This window comes from Drosophila rhopaloa, unplaced genomic scaffold (genome assembly GCF_018152115.1).
Source record: "Drosophila rhopaloa isolate 14029-0021.01 unplaced genomic scaffold, ASM1815211v1 contig_163, whole genome shotgun sequence".
In the NCBI taxonomy this organism is placed as follows: domain Eukaryota; kingdom Metazoa; phylum Arthropoda; class Insecta; order Diptera; family Drosophilidae; genus Drosophila; species Drosophila rhopaloa.
Genome location: NW_025335043.1, coordinates 13,396,211 through 13,410,232, shown reverse-complemented (window position 1 = coordinate 13,410,232; position 14,022 = coordinate 13,396,211). Strand labels below are relative to the sequence as shown.

The following is a 14,022-nucleotide window of genomic DNA, read 5'->3' as shown; positions in this document are numbered from 1 at the left end:
CCAGGTCGTAATCCTGCAAGGTCATCGAACCGGTAATTTTAGAAACCTCCCCCCAAAAACAAACAAAATAAACACAACAAGTCGCCTTAGTAACAATAACAATCGGACAACTAAAAAAAGAAAACCCTGCACTAAATTCGTGACCAAAGAAGGCTCCATCATGTACAGCAAGAAGCTGGAACGGATGCACCGCCCGGCGTCGGACATCACGAAGTACGACAATGAGCCGTACATGAAGAACCCATTGCTCAAGTTCCGGATCAGCGAGGTGCACGAACGCCGGCACTACGAGTTCCTCAAGCAAAAGGCGGCGGATGTCAAGGTACGGGTGGCCCGCCAGCAGTGGCAGCCGGAGCCAGACATCCGTCCGCTGCCCCAGTCTCACTACGAGGATAACCTGCGACGCGAGGTGAGAAAGATTGTGGTGCCGCCGATGCTGCGCCGCACGGAGGCTAAGATCCTCAGTTTCGCCTCGGAGCGGTTGAAGAACAAGTACCCGGAGCTGGTGAAGGCCTACATGCAGGACGTGCACCAGGAGTTCAACCGTTTGATGAAGGTCTACAGTATGAAGAACATCCTGCGGCATCCGGAATTCTCCGACGAGGATCCGTCACAATTTGAGCTGCCCCACCCCGACATTGGCTTCCGACGGCCGGGTCGCACTCAGAACTACAGCAACTTCCTGGAGAACCGGCGACGCATTGCCCAGAGGCTTCTGATCCTTCAGCAGCCGCTAAGGGCCATCCTCAATATATCCGTCGGAGAATTGCCGAACCTGGCCTGCGTCTTCCACTATGTGCTGGCCACCGGCGCCATGCAGCAGCAGCTGGGATTGGGAGGACGGGAGGCGCTGTCTTACAAGTTCTACCGCAAGTATATCCAGAATCAGCTGGACAAGGTAAACACCTTTCTTAGGTGGACCTGGTACCCCAAAGTGGTTCTGGTGCTGCGCAAGCTAATGCGCAAGCGCGTGATGCCGATGAGCACATGGAAGCGGGCCTGGAACGCTCTGGAGGGCCTGATGAACCGCGAGATGACTAACATGAAGATCCGAACCTTCGAGGAGATGTACAGGATGTGCAGCCATCCACGCACGATGCCCATGCTGCGCATGTCACTAGAATGGGCTGAGTTTTCCAGCGATCTGGACACGCGGCCCAATGTCTGGGCCATCCTGCGCACTTTCGCCGAGATCGCCACCGAGATCTCGATGGTGGGGTACCGCATGGAGCCACTGCAGCCCCAGGTGCAGACGCTCACCTCGATGGCCATGTACGCGAAGGTAAACGATTACCTAAAGATTGAGATGAATGAGAACTACCTAAAGGACGTGATCGATAAGGTGGGTATAAAATTAGGGAAACTTGGTTAATATAGAACCCATATAGAACCAATGCCCAACAGATTTATATAAAGCAAGTAAATTAGGAAATGCTTTTTTGAAAGTACTTAAGAATTTTATTAATTTAGCCATTATTATAATTTTATTCAAAAGAAACAAATAGTTTGTTCGTCTACCTCATTAATCGTCAAAATATATATCTTTTTATTTATTTTATAATTAAAAATATATATCGTTTCATTTATTTTATAAATGCAAAGTTATTTTAACATTTAAAACACGCTACATAAAATAATTCCCACAGGTTCAAAACATAATCATGCGGACGTATCAGGAGGTGATCCAGTACATCGACGGCTTTCGGGACAAGTATTATGCACTGTACTCCTGGCAGGAACGAGATGCGCTGAATCAGTTTTTGTCCGAACCGCATGAGTTCGAGGAGTATTTTGCCCGGATCGACATGTACTACGGATTCATTCAAATGCTGCGAAGCGAACCCGGAACCGAATACTTTGTGATGGCAGTAATCCACAACGAGCCGGCAGTAATCGGTCTTCGTACCCTGGCCGAGAACCTGATCCATGAGATAACCACAATCATCATTCGGGAGCACATCAAGGCAGAGGTGGAGATTTGTGACGAGTTCGAGAAGATCAAGTACCGGGCGCTGGAGATCCCGAAGTCCACGGAGGAGCTGTTGGAGAGCGCGGAATACATGATTCTCGTGAAAAAGGAGAAGATCGCCGAGTTGACCGACCGCATCCAGTACTGCCTGCAAGTGGGCACCAACATCGTCGAGCTGACCGAGATGTCCAAATACCACTTTGACCTGACCATCAAGACTATTAACTGGATCAAGGACATCAACGACATCTGCGACTACAATGCCTCGCAGCAGGAGCAGTTCAAGTTCACCTTCGAGGAGCATCTGCAGGAGGTCATCCGGAAGCTGAACACGGACATAGACGACCTACTGCCCAAGTTGGCCGTCATCGATGACATGAGTCGACCGGAAAAGTTCCGAGACAGCTACATTATACTGCAGAATTTTATAGACCAGCTAAAGACCTTCGACGACTACGTGGCTTGGATCAACAAGGAGGAGAAGCTCTTTAAGATCGCCATAACTGAATATCCCAAATTGGAGATCATCAAGACGTTCGTCTACCCATTTGCCGAGCTTATGAAGTAAGTACCATATATTAAAGGGGGTCTGGGTTTAGCACTTGCAAAATATTTATTTATTATTTTTAATTTTTTTTAAGTCAAAATTCTTTTTTGTTGCTATAAAAATCAAAATACATATTTGTTGTTTCGATAGACTTGTAATTAGTTATGCCCATCAAAAAGATATAGATATTAAAATGTACTTTTTGTTCTTAATCTTAACTACCAATATATAATATTTTATTTGAAATATTAAAATAAATTATTTAATAAAGTTTGTTATTATGGCCATAAAGAATATTATAATTAACTTTAAAACTATCTTTAGATGCTGTATTGAGTGGCAGCGATACTTGAGCGTGTGGAACGATGGACCCTTCGAGTATCTGGAACCCCAGTTTGTGGAGAGAACTACGGACGATTACCTTAAGGAGTTCCAGAAAAATCAAAAGTACTACAGAGTCAAAATAAAACAAGATCTAATTGATAATCCTGTGTGCAAATTCAAGGTGGGTTTACAAGGTTAAAAAATTCTTTTATACAAAATTTCTGTCCCTGCAGGGTCAAACCGAAGACCCAGATCCGGCCAAGCACCCAGTTCCCCTGCGACTGTGCACTTCGATGATCCAGTCCATCAAAGACTTCACCACCGGCGTGTTTATAGTGAATACTATGTGCAATCCGGCTCTGCGCAAGCGCCACTGGAAGGAGATGTCCGAGATAGCGGGCTGGGATGTCACACCCGATGCGGGAACTACTCTGCGCAAGATCCTCAACTCCGGTCTGGATCCGATCCTCGATCAATTTGAGATCATCAGTATCGGGGCCAATAAGGAGCTGCAGCTGTGGAATGCCCTGCAGGCCATGATCAAGGAGTGGGAGAGCAGGGTCTTTCCCTACGGTCCATACAAGGAGACGGGCGTAATGATCCTCAGCAGTCTGGATGACATCCAGGCCCTGCTCGACGACCACATCCTCAAGACGTTGGTCATGCGAGGCTCGGCGTTCATGAAGCCCTGCGAGGAGGAAGTGCGGGCCTGGTACGAGAAGATCATGCGGGTTAATGAAACACTAGATCAGTGGGGCAAGGTGCAGGCCAACTACCTGTACCTGCTGCCCATCTTCTCATCGAAGGACATAGTGGCCCAGATGCCCGAAGAGGGTCGCCTCTTCGTCATCGTGGAGCAGACCTACACTAGGAACATGGGCTTGGTCCTGCGGCAACCACTGGTGATGGAAACTGCGCCCGTTTCGGGTTTGCTTGAGTCCTTGCAGAAGGCCAACGAACTGCTGGAGGATGTAGCCACCGGCGTGAGCAATTACCTGGAGAAAAAGCGTCTATACTTCCCGCGCTTCTTTTTCCTGGCCAACGACGAGATGCTTGAGATTCTCTCCGAGACGAAGGATCCGCTGCGCGTGCTACCACATCTGAGCAAGTGCTTCGAGGGCATAAATAGCCTGGAGTTCGATGCGGCCAAGAATGTGCTGGCCATGATTAGCAGCGACAAGGAATCGATCGAGTTCATGGAGCAGGTCTCCACAGCGGCGGCCGGAGGAAGTGTGGAGAAGTGGCTGATTGGAGTGGAGGACGAGATGCTAAAGGCGGTGCGCTACCAGAACGAGCTCTCCTTCGCCCACTACCCGAAGGTCAAGCGGCACGAGTGGGTGCTGGAGTGGCCCCAGATGACGGTGCTGGCCATCTCGCAGGTGTATTGGGCATCCCGCGTCCACGGATGCCTGCGTCGCACCTTCGGCGGCAATATGACCATCATGATGAACTTCTTCCAGGAGCTGTCCAAGGAGCTAAACGATATTGTGACGCTGGTTCGCTCGCCAAAGATCAGCAACCTCAATCGGATCACCATTAAGTCATTGATTGTGATCGATGTGCATGCCAAGGACGTCTCCGAGGACCTCATCAAGAATAAGGTCAGCAGTGAGTTCGACTTCCAGTGGCTGGCCCAGATGCGTTACTACTGGGAGGACGAAAAGACCTGGGTGCGAATAATCAACGCCACTGTGCCCTTTGCCAACGAGTATCTCGGCAACTCGGATCGCCTGGTGATCACCCCTCTGACGGATCGTTGCTATCGCACCCTGGTGGGAGCCTATCAGCTGCATCTAAACGGAGCTCCGGAGGGACCTGCTGGAACGGGAAAGACGGAGACCACCAAGGATCTGGCCAAGGCTCTGGCCGTGCAGTGCAAGGTGTTCAATTGCTCCGACGGCCTGGACTACAAGGCCATGGGCAAGTTCTTCAAGGGATTGGCCTCGTGCGGTGCCTGGGCGTGCTTCGATGAGTTCAATCGAATCGAGCTGGAAGTACTCTCCGTGGTGGCACAACAAATCCTGCTTATTATTCAAGCGGTGCGCGCCAATGCCACCAAGTTCATGTTCGAGGGCACAGAGTTGACGCTGAATCCCGCCTGCTACGTTTGCATCACCATGAATCCCGGCTATGCCGGCCGATCCGAACTGCCGGATAATTTGAAAGTGCTCTTCCGGTCTGTGGCCATGATGGTGCCGGATTATGCCATGATCGGGGAGATCTCACTGTACTCCTATGGATTCGTGGATGCCCGAAAGCTGGCCGTAAAGATTGTGACAACCTACAGACTTTGTTCGGAGCAGTTGTCCAGCCAGAATCACTATGATTACGGCATGCGAGCCGTCAAGACGGTGCTCTCCGCCTGCGGTAACATCAAAAAGCAGTATCCGGACGAGGTGGAGGACATTCTGCTGTTGCGCAGTCTGATCGACGTGAATCTTCCAAAGTTCCTCTCGTTCGATGTTCCCCTGTTCGAGGGCATCATCTCGGACATCTTCCCGGGCATCAAGTTGCCCCACATCGACTACTCCCTGGTGGAAACGGAGTTCAAGCGCGTCTGTTTGGAGGAGGTTTTGGAGCCTGCTCCCAGTTTTCTACTCAAGGTCATTCAGACGTATGAAATGATTATCGTCAGGCACGGATTTATGCTGGTGGGGGAACCGCTGGCGGGAAAGTCCAAAACGCTTCAGGTCCTGGCCAAGGTCATGTCCGCTCTGAAGATTAAGGCACCGCAGAAAAGTATATACTTTCAACACGTTCAAATGGGCATCATGAACCCTAAGTCCATTACCATGAACCAGCTGTACGGCTCTTTCGATCCCATTTCGTATGAGTGGACGGACGGCCTGGTTGCCAAGATCTTCCGTGACTTTGCCATGACGCCCACGCCGGATAGAAAATGGGTGAGTCTTTTACAGGGCTTCCAAATATGTATATAATGTAGAGAATCAGGATCAATTTTTATTTCCCATTCTTATTTTTTTATTTTATTCGTATCGCTATTGCTAACTCCTTTAAAAAATGTTTAAAATTCTTTGGAAAGTAATTTTCAAAAGCCAAAGAGATGCATATTGTTAATGAAGAAGTGATAATAATCGTAATATTCCAGATTTAAAGTACATTTTCAACAGGAATATTGCTGTGGCTCTATTGCAAAAACTTATTTTCATTAAAGTATAAAAAAATACAATATAATAATAAATAAAGGTCAGGTTTTGTAACACAGTGTTAATGTTTTCCTAGGTCATTTTTGATGGACCCGTGGATGCCGTTTGGATTGAGAACATGAACACGGTGCTGGACGACAACAAGAAGCTGTGCCTGACCAGCGGCGAGGTGATCACCATGAGCAACGAGATGTCGATGGTGTTCGAGGTAATGGATCTGGCCCAGGCCTCGCCGGCCACCGTGTCCCGATGCGGGATGATCTACATGGAGCCCTCGACGCTGGGATGGCGCTCCTTCGCCAAGAGCTGGCTGAAGAAGGCCGATCCTCGCTGGGCGGATGAGGAGGGGGTGCCTTATGTGATGGCCCTGCTGCAGTGGCTTCTGCCGCCCGTGAGTAGCTTTCCCATAGTCCAATTACCTTCTAATGTTTATGAATTTCAGTGCCAAACGTTTGTTAGGCGATATTGCAGTCAGTTCATTAAGCCCGGGGAGTTCAACTGCATGCTAACCCTCTTCGACCTGTTCGACATGCAGATCGCGGAGGCGATTGAAGAGAATCCGGAGGACTACCAGAAGTACATCCAGAGCTACTTCCAGGCCGCCATTCTGTTCGCTCTGATTTGGGGAGTTGGCGGAGTACTGGACACTGCTTCCCGAGAGAAGTTCGATGTGTTCGTAAAGAAAGTAAGGGAAATTACAAGTTTTCTTTAACAGCTGAGTATATAAATATATTACTGCAGCTTTGGGACAGCGATCCTCCGCCGCCGGAACCGCTGGGCAAGATGGAGATAACTCCGCCCACGGAGGGCCTGCTGGTGGACTACGTCTTTCTGTACAAACAGCGAGGAGCCTGGCGCTACTGGCCGGATCTTGCCAAGCGCATGGACGTGGAGGAGACCAAGACAGGGGTAATAGTGCCCACCGTGGATACGGCTCGTTATATTCACCTGCTGAAGATGCACGTGGAGCACAAGAAGCGAATGCTGCTGGTTGGACCGACGGGTACCGGAAAGACGGTCTACATACAGAACTACCTGATGAACAAGCTGGATAAGGAGGTGTTCGAGACGGGATTCATCACCTTCACTGTAATGATCTCAGCCAACCAGTGCCAGGAGCTGCTCATATCTAAACTGCAGAAGTGGAAGCGAGGCATCTACGGCCCGCCGAAGGGAATGCAAAGTGTGCTCTTCGTGGACGACATGAACATGCCGGTGAAGGAGGTTTACGGTGCACAGCCTCCCCTGGAGCTGCTGCGCCAGTTCTTCGACTATGGCCATGTGTATGACCTGAAGGATAGCTCAAAGGTCTATATCCACAACGTACTGATCATGGCCGCATGTGGCCTGCCCGGCGGCAGTCGACAGGATGTCTATGCCCGCTTCCTGAACCACTTCAACGTTTATTCCATCAACACGTTCAGTGACGATAGTATGTTCCGCATATTCCTGAATGTGGCGTTGAATGGCTTCCGGCGTTGTGGGCACGGACAGGATGTGTTCGTCGTGACCAATCAGATAGTGAGTGCCACGCAGAGCATCTACAAGAGCGTGCAGTCGGAGATACGGGCTACTCCGTCCAAGTCCCACTACATATTCAACCTAAGGGACATGTCCCGCGTGATTACTGGATGCACTCTGGTGCGGAAGGAGTCGGTCTCGGACAAAAAAATGTTCGTGCGGGTCTGGTACCACGAGGCCATGCGAGTTTTTTACGATCGCCTGGTGGACGATGTGGATCGCAAATGGATGTTTGAGAAGCTAAACGAGTGCCTGAAGGCGAATTTCAAGGACAAGGTGGAGACCATCTTCGATCGATATTGCGTCCCGGTGAGTGAGATTAGATCAGGTCTTGATATAGACCTTCAAGCATTCATATCTAACCACAACTATTGCTTTCTAGGGACAAGACGAGCAGGTGTTCACCATGGAGGCAGCCAGTAGCGTCATGTTTGGCGTTTATTTCGACGAGGACAGCACGCCGGATGAGCGGCGCTACGAGGAAGTGCCCAGCATGGAGGTCTTCCTAAACCTGGCGCTGGCCAGCCTAGATGACTACAATTCGACTCGCCGCAACAAAATGGACATCACGCTGTTCACCTTTGCGCTGCAGCATCTGAACCGCATTTGCCGCATCATTTCGATTCAGGGAGCTAGTGCCCTGATCATTGGGCTGGGTGGATCTGGACGCCAGTCGCTGACCAAGTTGGCCACCAACATGGTGCAGACATCGTTCTTCCAGCCGGAGATAACCAAGAATTATGGGGCCAACGATTGGCACGACGACATCAAGGCGATCCTGAAGGAGGCGGGTGGAATGAACAAGCACACAACATTCCTGATAACCGAAAACCAGATCAAAATGGAGCTCTTTCTGCAGGACATAGACTGCCTGCTGAACCAGGGCGAGGTACCCAACATATTCCCGATCGACGAGAAGCAGGAGGTGCTGGAGTTGGTGCGACTGGCGGCACAGGGAGGCAATCGCAACATCGATGTCTCGGCGCTGCAGGTCTTCTCCTTCTTTGTGGACCGCTGCAAGCAGAAGCTGCACATGATCCTCAGCTTTTCACCCATTGGGGATGCCCTCAGGACTCGAGTCCGTTTGTATCCCTCGCTGGTAAACTGCTGCACCATCGATTGGTACGACAGCTGGCCGGAGGAGGCCCTGTCGATGATAGCCAAGATGTCGCTGGTGGATGTCAATGTGCCAAGCGAGGACATCAAACTGGCCATCATGGACACCTGCCAGTACTTCCACATGACGGCGGCGCGAGCGACGCGCGCCTTTTGCCAGATGACCGGGCGTCACATCTACCAGACGAACGCCTCCTTCATCGAACTGATCCGCTCCTTCCAAACGCTCATTTACCGGAAGCAGAGCGAAACGATGCTGGCCAAGATGCGTTACATTGGTGGCCTGGATACGCTGGCCCAGGCAGCAGCAGCCATTTCGATTATGCAGCGGGATCTGAATGCCCTGCAGCCCAAGTTGGTGGCCTTGGCGGAGGCATCGCGCAAGATGATGCTGGAGATCAACAAGGAAACGCTGGCCGCCAGTGCCGCCGCCGAGCAGGTGAAACGGGACGAGGAGGTGGCCTCCGTGCAGGCCGAGGCAGCCCAAGTGCTGAAGCAGGATTGCGAACGAGATCTTGCCAAGGCCATTCCCGTTCTGGAGGATGCCCTGGCTGCCCTGAACACTTTGAAACCGGCGGACATAACGCTGGTCAAGTCGATGAAGAATCCGCCGCCAGTGATAAAGCTGGTGATGGCCGCCGTCTGTGTGATCAAGGGTATTCCGTCAGACCGCGTTCCGGATCCAGCCTCTGGGAAAATGGTCCAAGACTACTGGGGACCGAGCAAGCGGCTCCTGGGCGAGATGAACTTCCTGCCGGCTCTCAAGGAGTTCGACAAGGACAATATTCCTGCGGAGATCATGAAGCGGATCCGCAAGGAGTTCATCCCCAACAAGGACTTCGACCCCAAGGTGGTGGCCAAGGCCTCGAGTGCGGCCAAGGGTCTGTGCCAGTGGATCATCGCCATGGACATGTACGACGAGGTGGCCAAGGTGGTGGCGCCCAAGAAGGCCAAGCTGGCTGGGGCGGAGAAGGAGTACGCCGACACGATGGAGTTCCTGGCCGCGAAGAGGGCCCTGGCCCTCGCCTTGGAGGAGAAGGTGGCCCAGCTGAACATCGAGTTGGACAAGGCCAACGCGGAGATGCAAAAGACAGAGGATCACGCCGAGAGCTGTCGCAACAAGCTGCTCCGGGCGGAGGCCCTCATTGGCGGACTGGGAGGTGAGAAATCGCGCTGGAACAAGGCGGCGGAGGATCTGCAGGAACTGTACGACCACCTCCCCGGTGATGTGCTCATCTCGTGTGGGATCATCGCCTACCTGTCGGCCGTGAATCTGCAGTACCGCTCGGATTGCGTCAAGGACTGGTTCAAAAAGGTTAAGGACCTGAAGATTCCCTGCTCCGACCACTATTCTATTTCAGAAGTACTTGGCCTGGAGGTCACCATTCAGAACTGGCAGCTGGACGGACTGCCCAACGACGAGTTTTCCAGCGAGAACGCCATTATCTCGGCCAATTCCAGCCGGTACAGCTTGTTCATCGATCCCCAGGCTCAGGCCAACAACTGGCTGAAGAATATGGAGCGCAAGAACCGGCTGAACTGCGTCAAGTTCAACCAGAGCAATTACATGAGGGTGATTGCCGAGGCACTCGAGTACGGAACACCGGTGATAATCGAAAATGTTCAGGAGGAGCTGGAGGTGCCGCTCGATCCCATTCTGATGCGACAGACCTTCATGCAGGGCGGTGTCAAGCACATCAGCTTGGGCGAGACAGTTGTGCCGGTCAATCCGAACTTCCGGCTGTACATGACCTGCAACCTCCGCAATCCGCACTTTCTGCCGGAGACCTTTAACAAGGTGACAGTGATAAACTTTGCTCTCACCCAGAACGCTCTGATGGATCAGCTTCTCAGCATTGTGGTGGCCAAGGAGCGTCCCGATTTGCAGGAGCTTCGGATCACGCTCACCACGGAGGCGGCGGCCAATAAGGGAGCTCTCCGGGATGCGGAGAATATGATTCTGAAGACGCTTAGCGCCGGTGGCGACATCCTGGAGAACGAGGCGGCGATTCAGATCCTGGCGGATTCCAAAGGACTGTCCAAGGATATTGTAGAGAAACAGGAGGCGGCCAAGGAGACGGTGGCCAAGATCGAGGCCTTTCGGCTGAACTACAAGCCCGTGGCAGTGCATTCTTCCATATTGTACTACTCGATTACGGATCTGCCCAACATCGATCCCATGTACCAGTTCTCCCTCAATTGGTACATCAACCTGTACATGTATTCCATAGAAACGGCCAACAAGTCCAAGGACCTGCCGCGGCGCATTAAGTTCCTGGTGGATGGCTTTACTCGCAATCTGTACAACAACGTGTGCCGCTCCATCTTCGAGAAGGACAAGCTGCTCTACTCCTTCATCCTCACCGCCCGCATACTGCTGGGCACGGGTCAGGTGGAGATGCGGCACTTTGCCCACCTGGTCACCAACGCCAAGGAGTCCACGAACATACCCCCCAATCCGGATCCCAGCTGGATAACAGAGACTGTGTGGCTCAATGTGCTCCGCTTGGAGGAGCTCAAGGAGCTGCGCGGCATCGTGGAACACTTCAAGAGTCACCTGGCCGCCTGGCAGGCGATTTACGACCACTTTTCGCCGGAGAAGCAACCGCTTCCGCCTCCATGGCAGGATAAGACGACCGCCTTCGAAAAGATCATTGTCTTAAAGGCCCTGCGGCCCGACTCCGTTTTCCTGGCGGTGCGCATCTTCATCGCCGAGTGCATCGGGGATCAGTATGTCACTCCGCCGGAGTTCGACATTTCCAAGTCGTATGCTGACTCCACGGCGCTCACCCCGCTGGTGTTCATTCTCTCGCCCGGAGCAGACCCACTGGGCTCTCTGCTGGCCTTCGCCGAGAAGATGGGCCAGGAGGAGACCTTCCAGAGCATCTCGCTGGGCCAGGGACAAGGTCCGATTGCCACGGCGCTGATCAAGAACGCCCAGGAGATGGGCTACTGGGTGTGCCTGCAGAACTGTCATCTGGCCGCTTCATGGATGCCCTATTTGGAGTACCTCTGGGAGAATATGGACACCTTCAACACCACGCGTAAGTACCTTCTTCTATGATTCAAATCAGGCACCGAAAGTATTGGACTACTTGGTAATAATGCACTATCATAAGTACCCATTTTCCAAGTTTAAAATTTGTTTAAAATAGCCTTATCTTAAAAGAAGAACGTAACGTTTTATGTTACTTATGGCTCATTTAAAAAATACGAAAATAAAGAATTTTGAATTTAAAAATTAAGTTTATTAAAATTTTTTTTTTTTTTTTTTTTTTGCTTGATTTGCAATTATATTCTAACTTATTATTATTTTTTAATGGAAATATTGGGAGTATTATAATTAATGATTAAATTCCCTGATTCTCTTCCGTAGCCAACTTCCGAATCTGGCTGACCGCTTATCCAACGCCCCAATTCCCGGTCACCATCCTACAGAACGGCGTGAAGATGACTAATGAACCGCCGACCGGACTCAAGGAGAACCTGATGCGTTCGTATAACTCGGAGCCCATTAACGACTACGAGTTCTACACGGGCTGTGCCAAGCAGGATCGCGCCTTTACCCGGCTGCTCTACGGGATTTGCTTCTTCCACGCCGTTGTCCAGGAGCGCCGGAAGTACGGTCCATTGGGCTGGAACATTGCCTACGGATTCAACGAGTCTGATCTGCAGATCTCTGTGCTGCAGCTGAGCGTAAGTGTGGATTATGATTATGATTAATAAATATTTATTTATGTAACGCTGGTCCCTTTAGATGCTGCTGAACCAGTATGACCATGTGCCCTACGACGCCATCTCGTATCTGACCAGCGAGTGCAACTACGGCGGAAGGGTCACGGATAACTGGGATCGCCGATTGATTGTGACGATCCTGGCGGACTTCTGCAACGCCCAGGCGGTGTCGGACAACCGCTATAGGTTTGCCAGCGACGACCGCTACATCCTGCCGCGAAAGACGGAGCACCGCGAGATCCTGCGGTATCTGGACGAGAACCTCCCCTCGCTGGCTCCGCCCGAGGTCTATGGTCTGCATGCCAACTCCGGCATAACGCGGGATCTGCAGACGACCAAGACGCTGCTCGACTCGATGATTCTATTGCTGGGCAGTGAGGCGGCGGGATCCGCCGGGGCAGGAGTAAGTGTGGAACAGATCATCCTTAACACGATCAAGCAGATCGAGAGCGAGATGCCGCCGGACATGGACATCGAGGCGGCGGCAGAGAAGTACCCAGTGGACTACAACGAGTCCATGAACACGGTCGTGGTGCAGGAGATGGAGCGCTTTCTTAAGCTCCAGAAGGAGATCCGCGGCAGCTGCCGAGATCTGGCCATGGGCATCAAGGGTATAATCGTAATGACGCCTGATCTGGAGAACGTGATGACAGCGATGAAGTTCAACCGCATTCCAACCAAGTGGATGTCCAAGTCGTACCCGTGCCTGAAGCCACTCGGTTCCTATGTCCAGGATCTGTACAAGCGGCTCAACTGGCTTCACGACTGGCACCACCACGGCAAGCCGCCCACCTTCTGGCTTTCCGGGTTCTTCTTCACGCAGGCCTTCCTCACCGGCGCCATGCAGAACTTCGCGCGGAAGTACAAGATCCCCATCGACACGCTGACCTTTGATTACGACGTGCTCAAGGTGGAGACGAAAGCGACGCCGCCAGATGATGGGGTGTACTGCAATGGGCTGTTCCTGGAGGGAGCACGCTGGGAGTGGCGGGAGAACACGCTGGTGGAGCAGTTCCCCAAAATCCTCATCTATGCCATGCCCGTGATCTTCTTCCGGCCAGTGGGACTCGCCGAAGTGGTCGAGGGCTCGCGCTACCGCTGTCCGCTCTACAAGACTGGCGAGCGCAAGGGCACGTTGTCCACGACGGGTCACTCCACGAACTACGTGGTGCCGCTGCTGCTAAACACACATGTCAAGGCTTCGCACTGGGTCAAACGGAGCGTGGCCCTCATCTGCCAGACCAGCGACTGAGCTCCTACGGGAGCCACCACTGCATTGTTTGTGTTTAAACTATTCCTACATTATGCACAATTTTCTGTTAACTTTTCAAAACACATTTTAAGAATTATGTTAAAAACATATGTATACTACCATCTTGAAAGACTGTTCATAATAATTCCCTGGAGATTAAGGAACACAACCTTGTATATTTATAACTAATAATAATATATTTTAAACATGCAAAGTTGTGTTATTTAATGTCCAGGTAATTGACTATGGACTTACAAATTATAAATGTGAACTAAGATTTGACATGAAATCAGAAAGCTTCTAGATTATTACAGCTTATTACATTTAAAGACATTTTATATTAAGGTGATCACTCATTTAGTGTTATTCATAATAAATGCATATACCTACT

At 51.3% G+C, this 14,022-nt stretch overlaps 1 protein-coding gene across 1 annotated transcript; it reads left to right on the top strand.

Annotated features, from left to right (window-relative positions):
- Positions 1-97: 97 nt before the first annotated feature.
- Positions 98-13,970, top strand: LOC108039929 (dynein axonemal heavy chain 12). Its single transcript, XM_017117109.2, has 10 exons — positions 98-1,342; positions 1,647-2,533; positions 2,841-3,021; positions 3,074-5,743; positions 6,084-6,398; positions 6,450-6,692; positions 6,749-7,837; positions 7,911-11,688; positions 12,021-12,340; positions 12,402-13,970. The coding sequence occupies exons 1-10, from the start codon at positions 161-163 to the stop codon at positions 13,629-13,631; spliced, it is 11,895 nt and encodes a 3,964-aa protein (XP_016972598.1). The 5' UTR covers positions 98-160; the 3' UTR covers positions 13,632-13,970.
- The last annotated feature ends 52 nt before the right edge of the window (positions 13,971-14,022 follow it).

Excerpts from the sequence above, each read along its gene's own strand:
- LOC108039929 (XM_017117109.2), top strand. The coding sequence starts at position 161 with ATGTACAGCAAGAAGCTGGAACGGATGCACCGCCCGGCGTCGGACATC. Across the intron at positions 3,022-3,073 it reads ATCCTGTGTGCAAATTCAAG|GGTCAAACCGAAGACCCAGA; the intron begins GTGGGTTTACAA and ends CTGTCCCTGCAG. Across the intron at positions 12,341-12,401 it reads TCTCTGTGCTGCAGCTGAGC|ATGCTGCTGAACCAGTATGA; the intron begins GTAAGTGTGGAT and ends TGGTCCCTTTAG.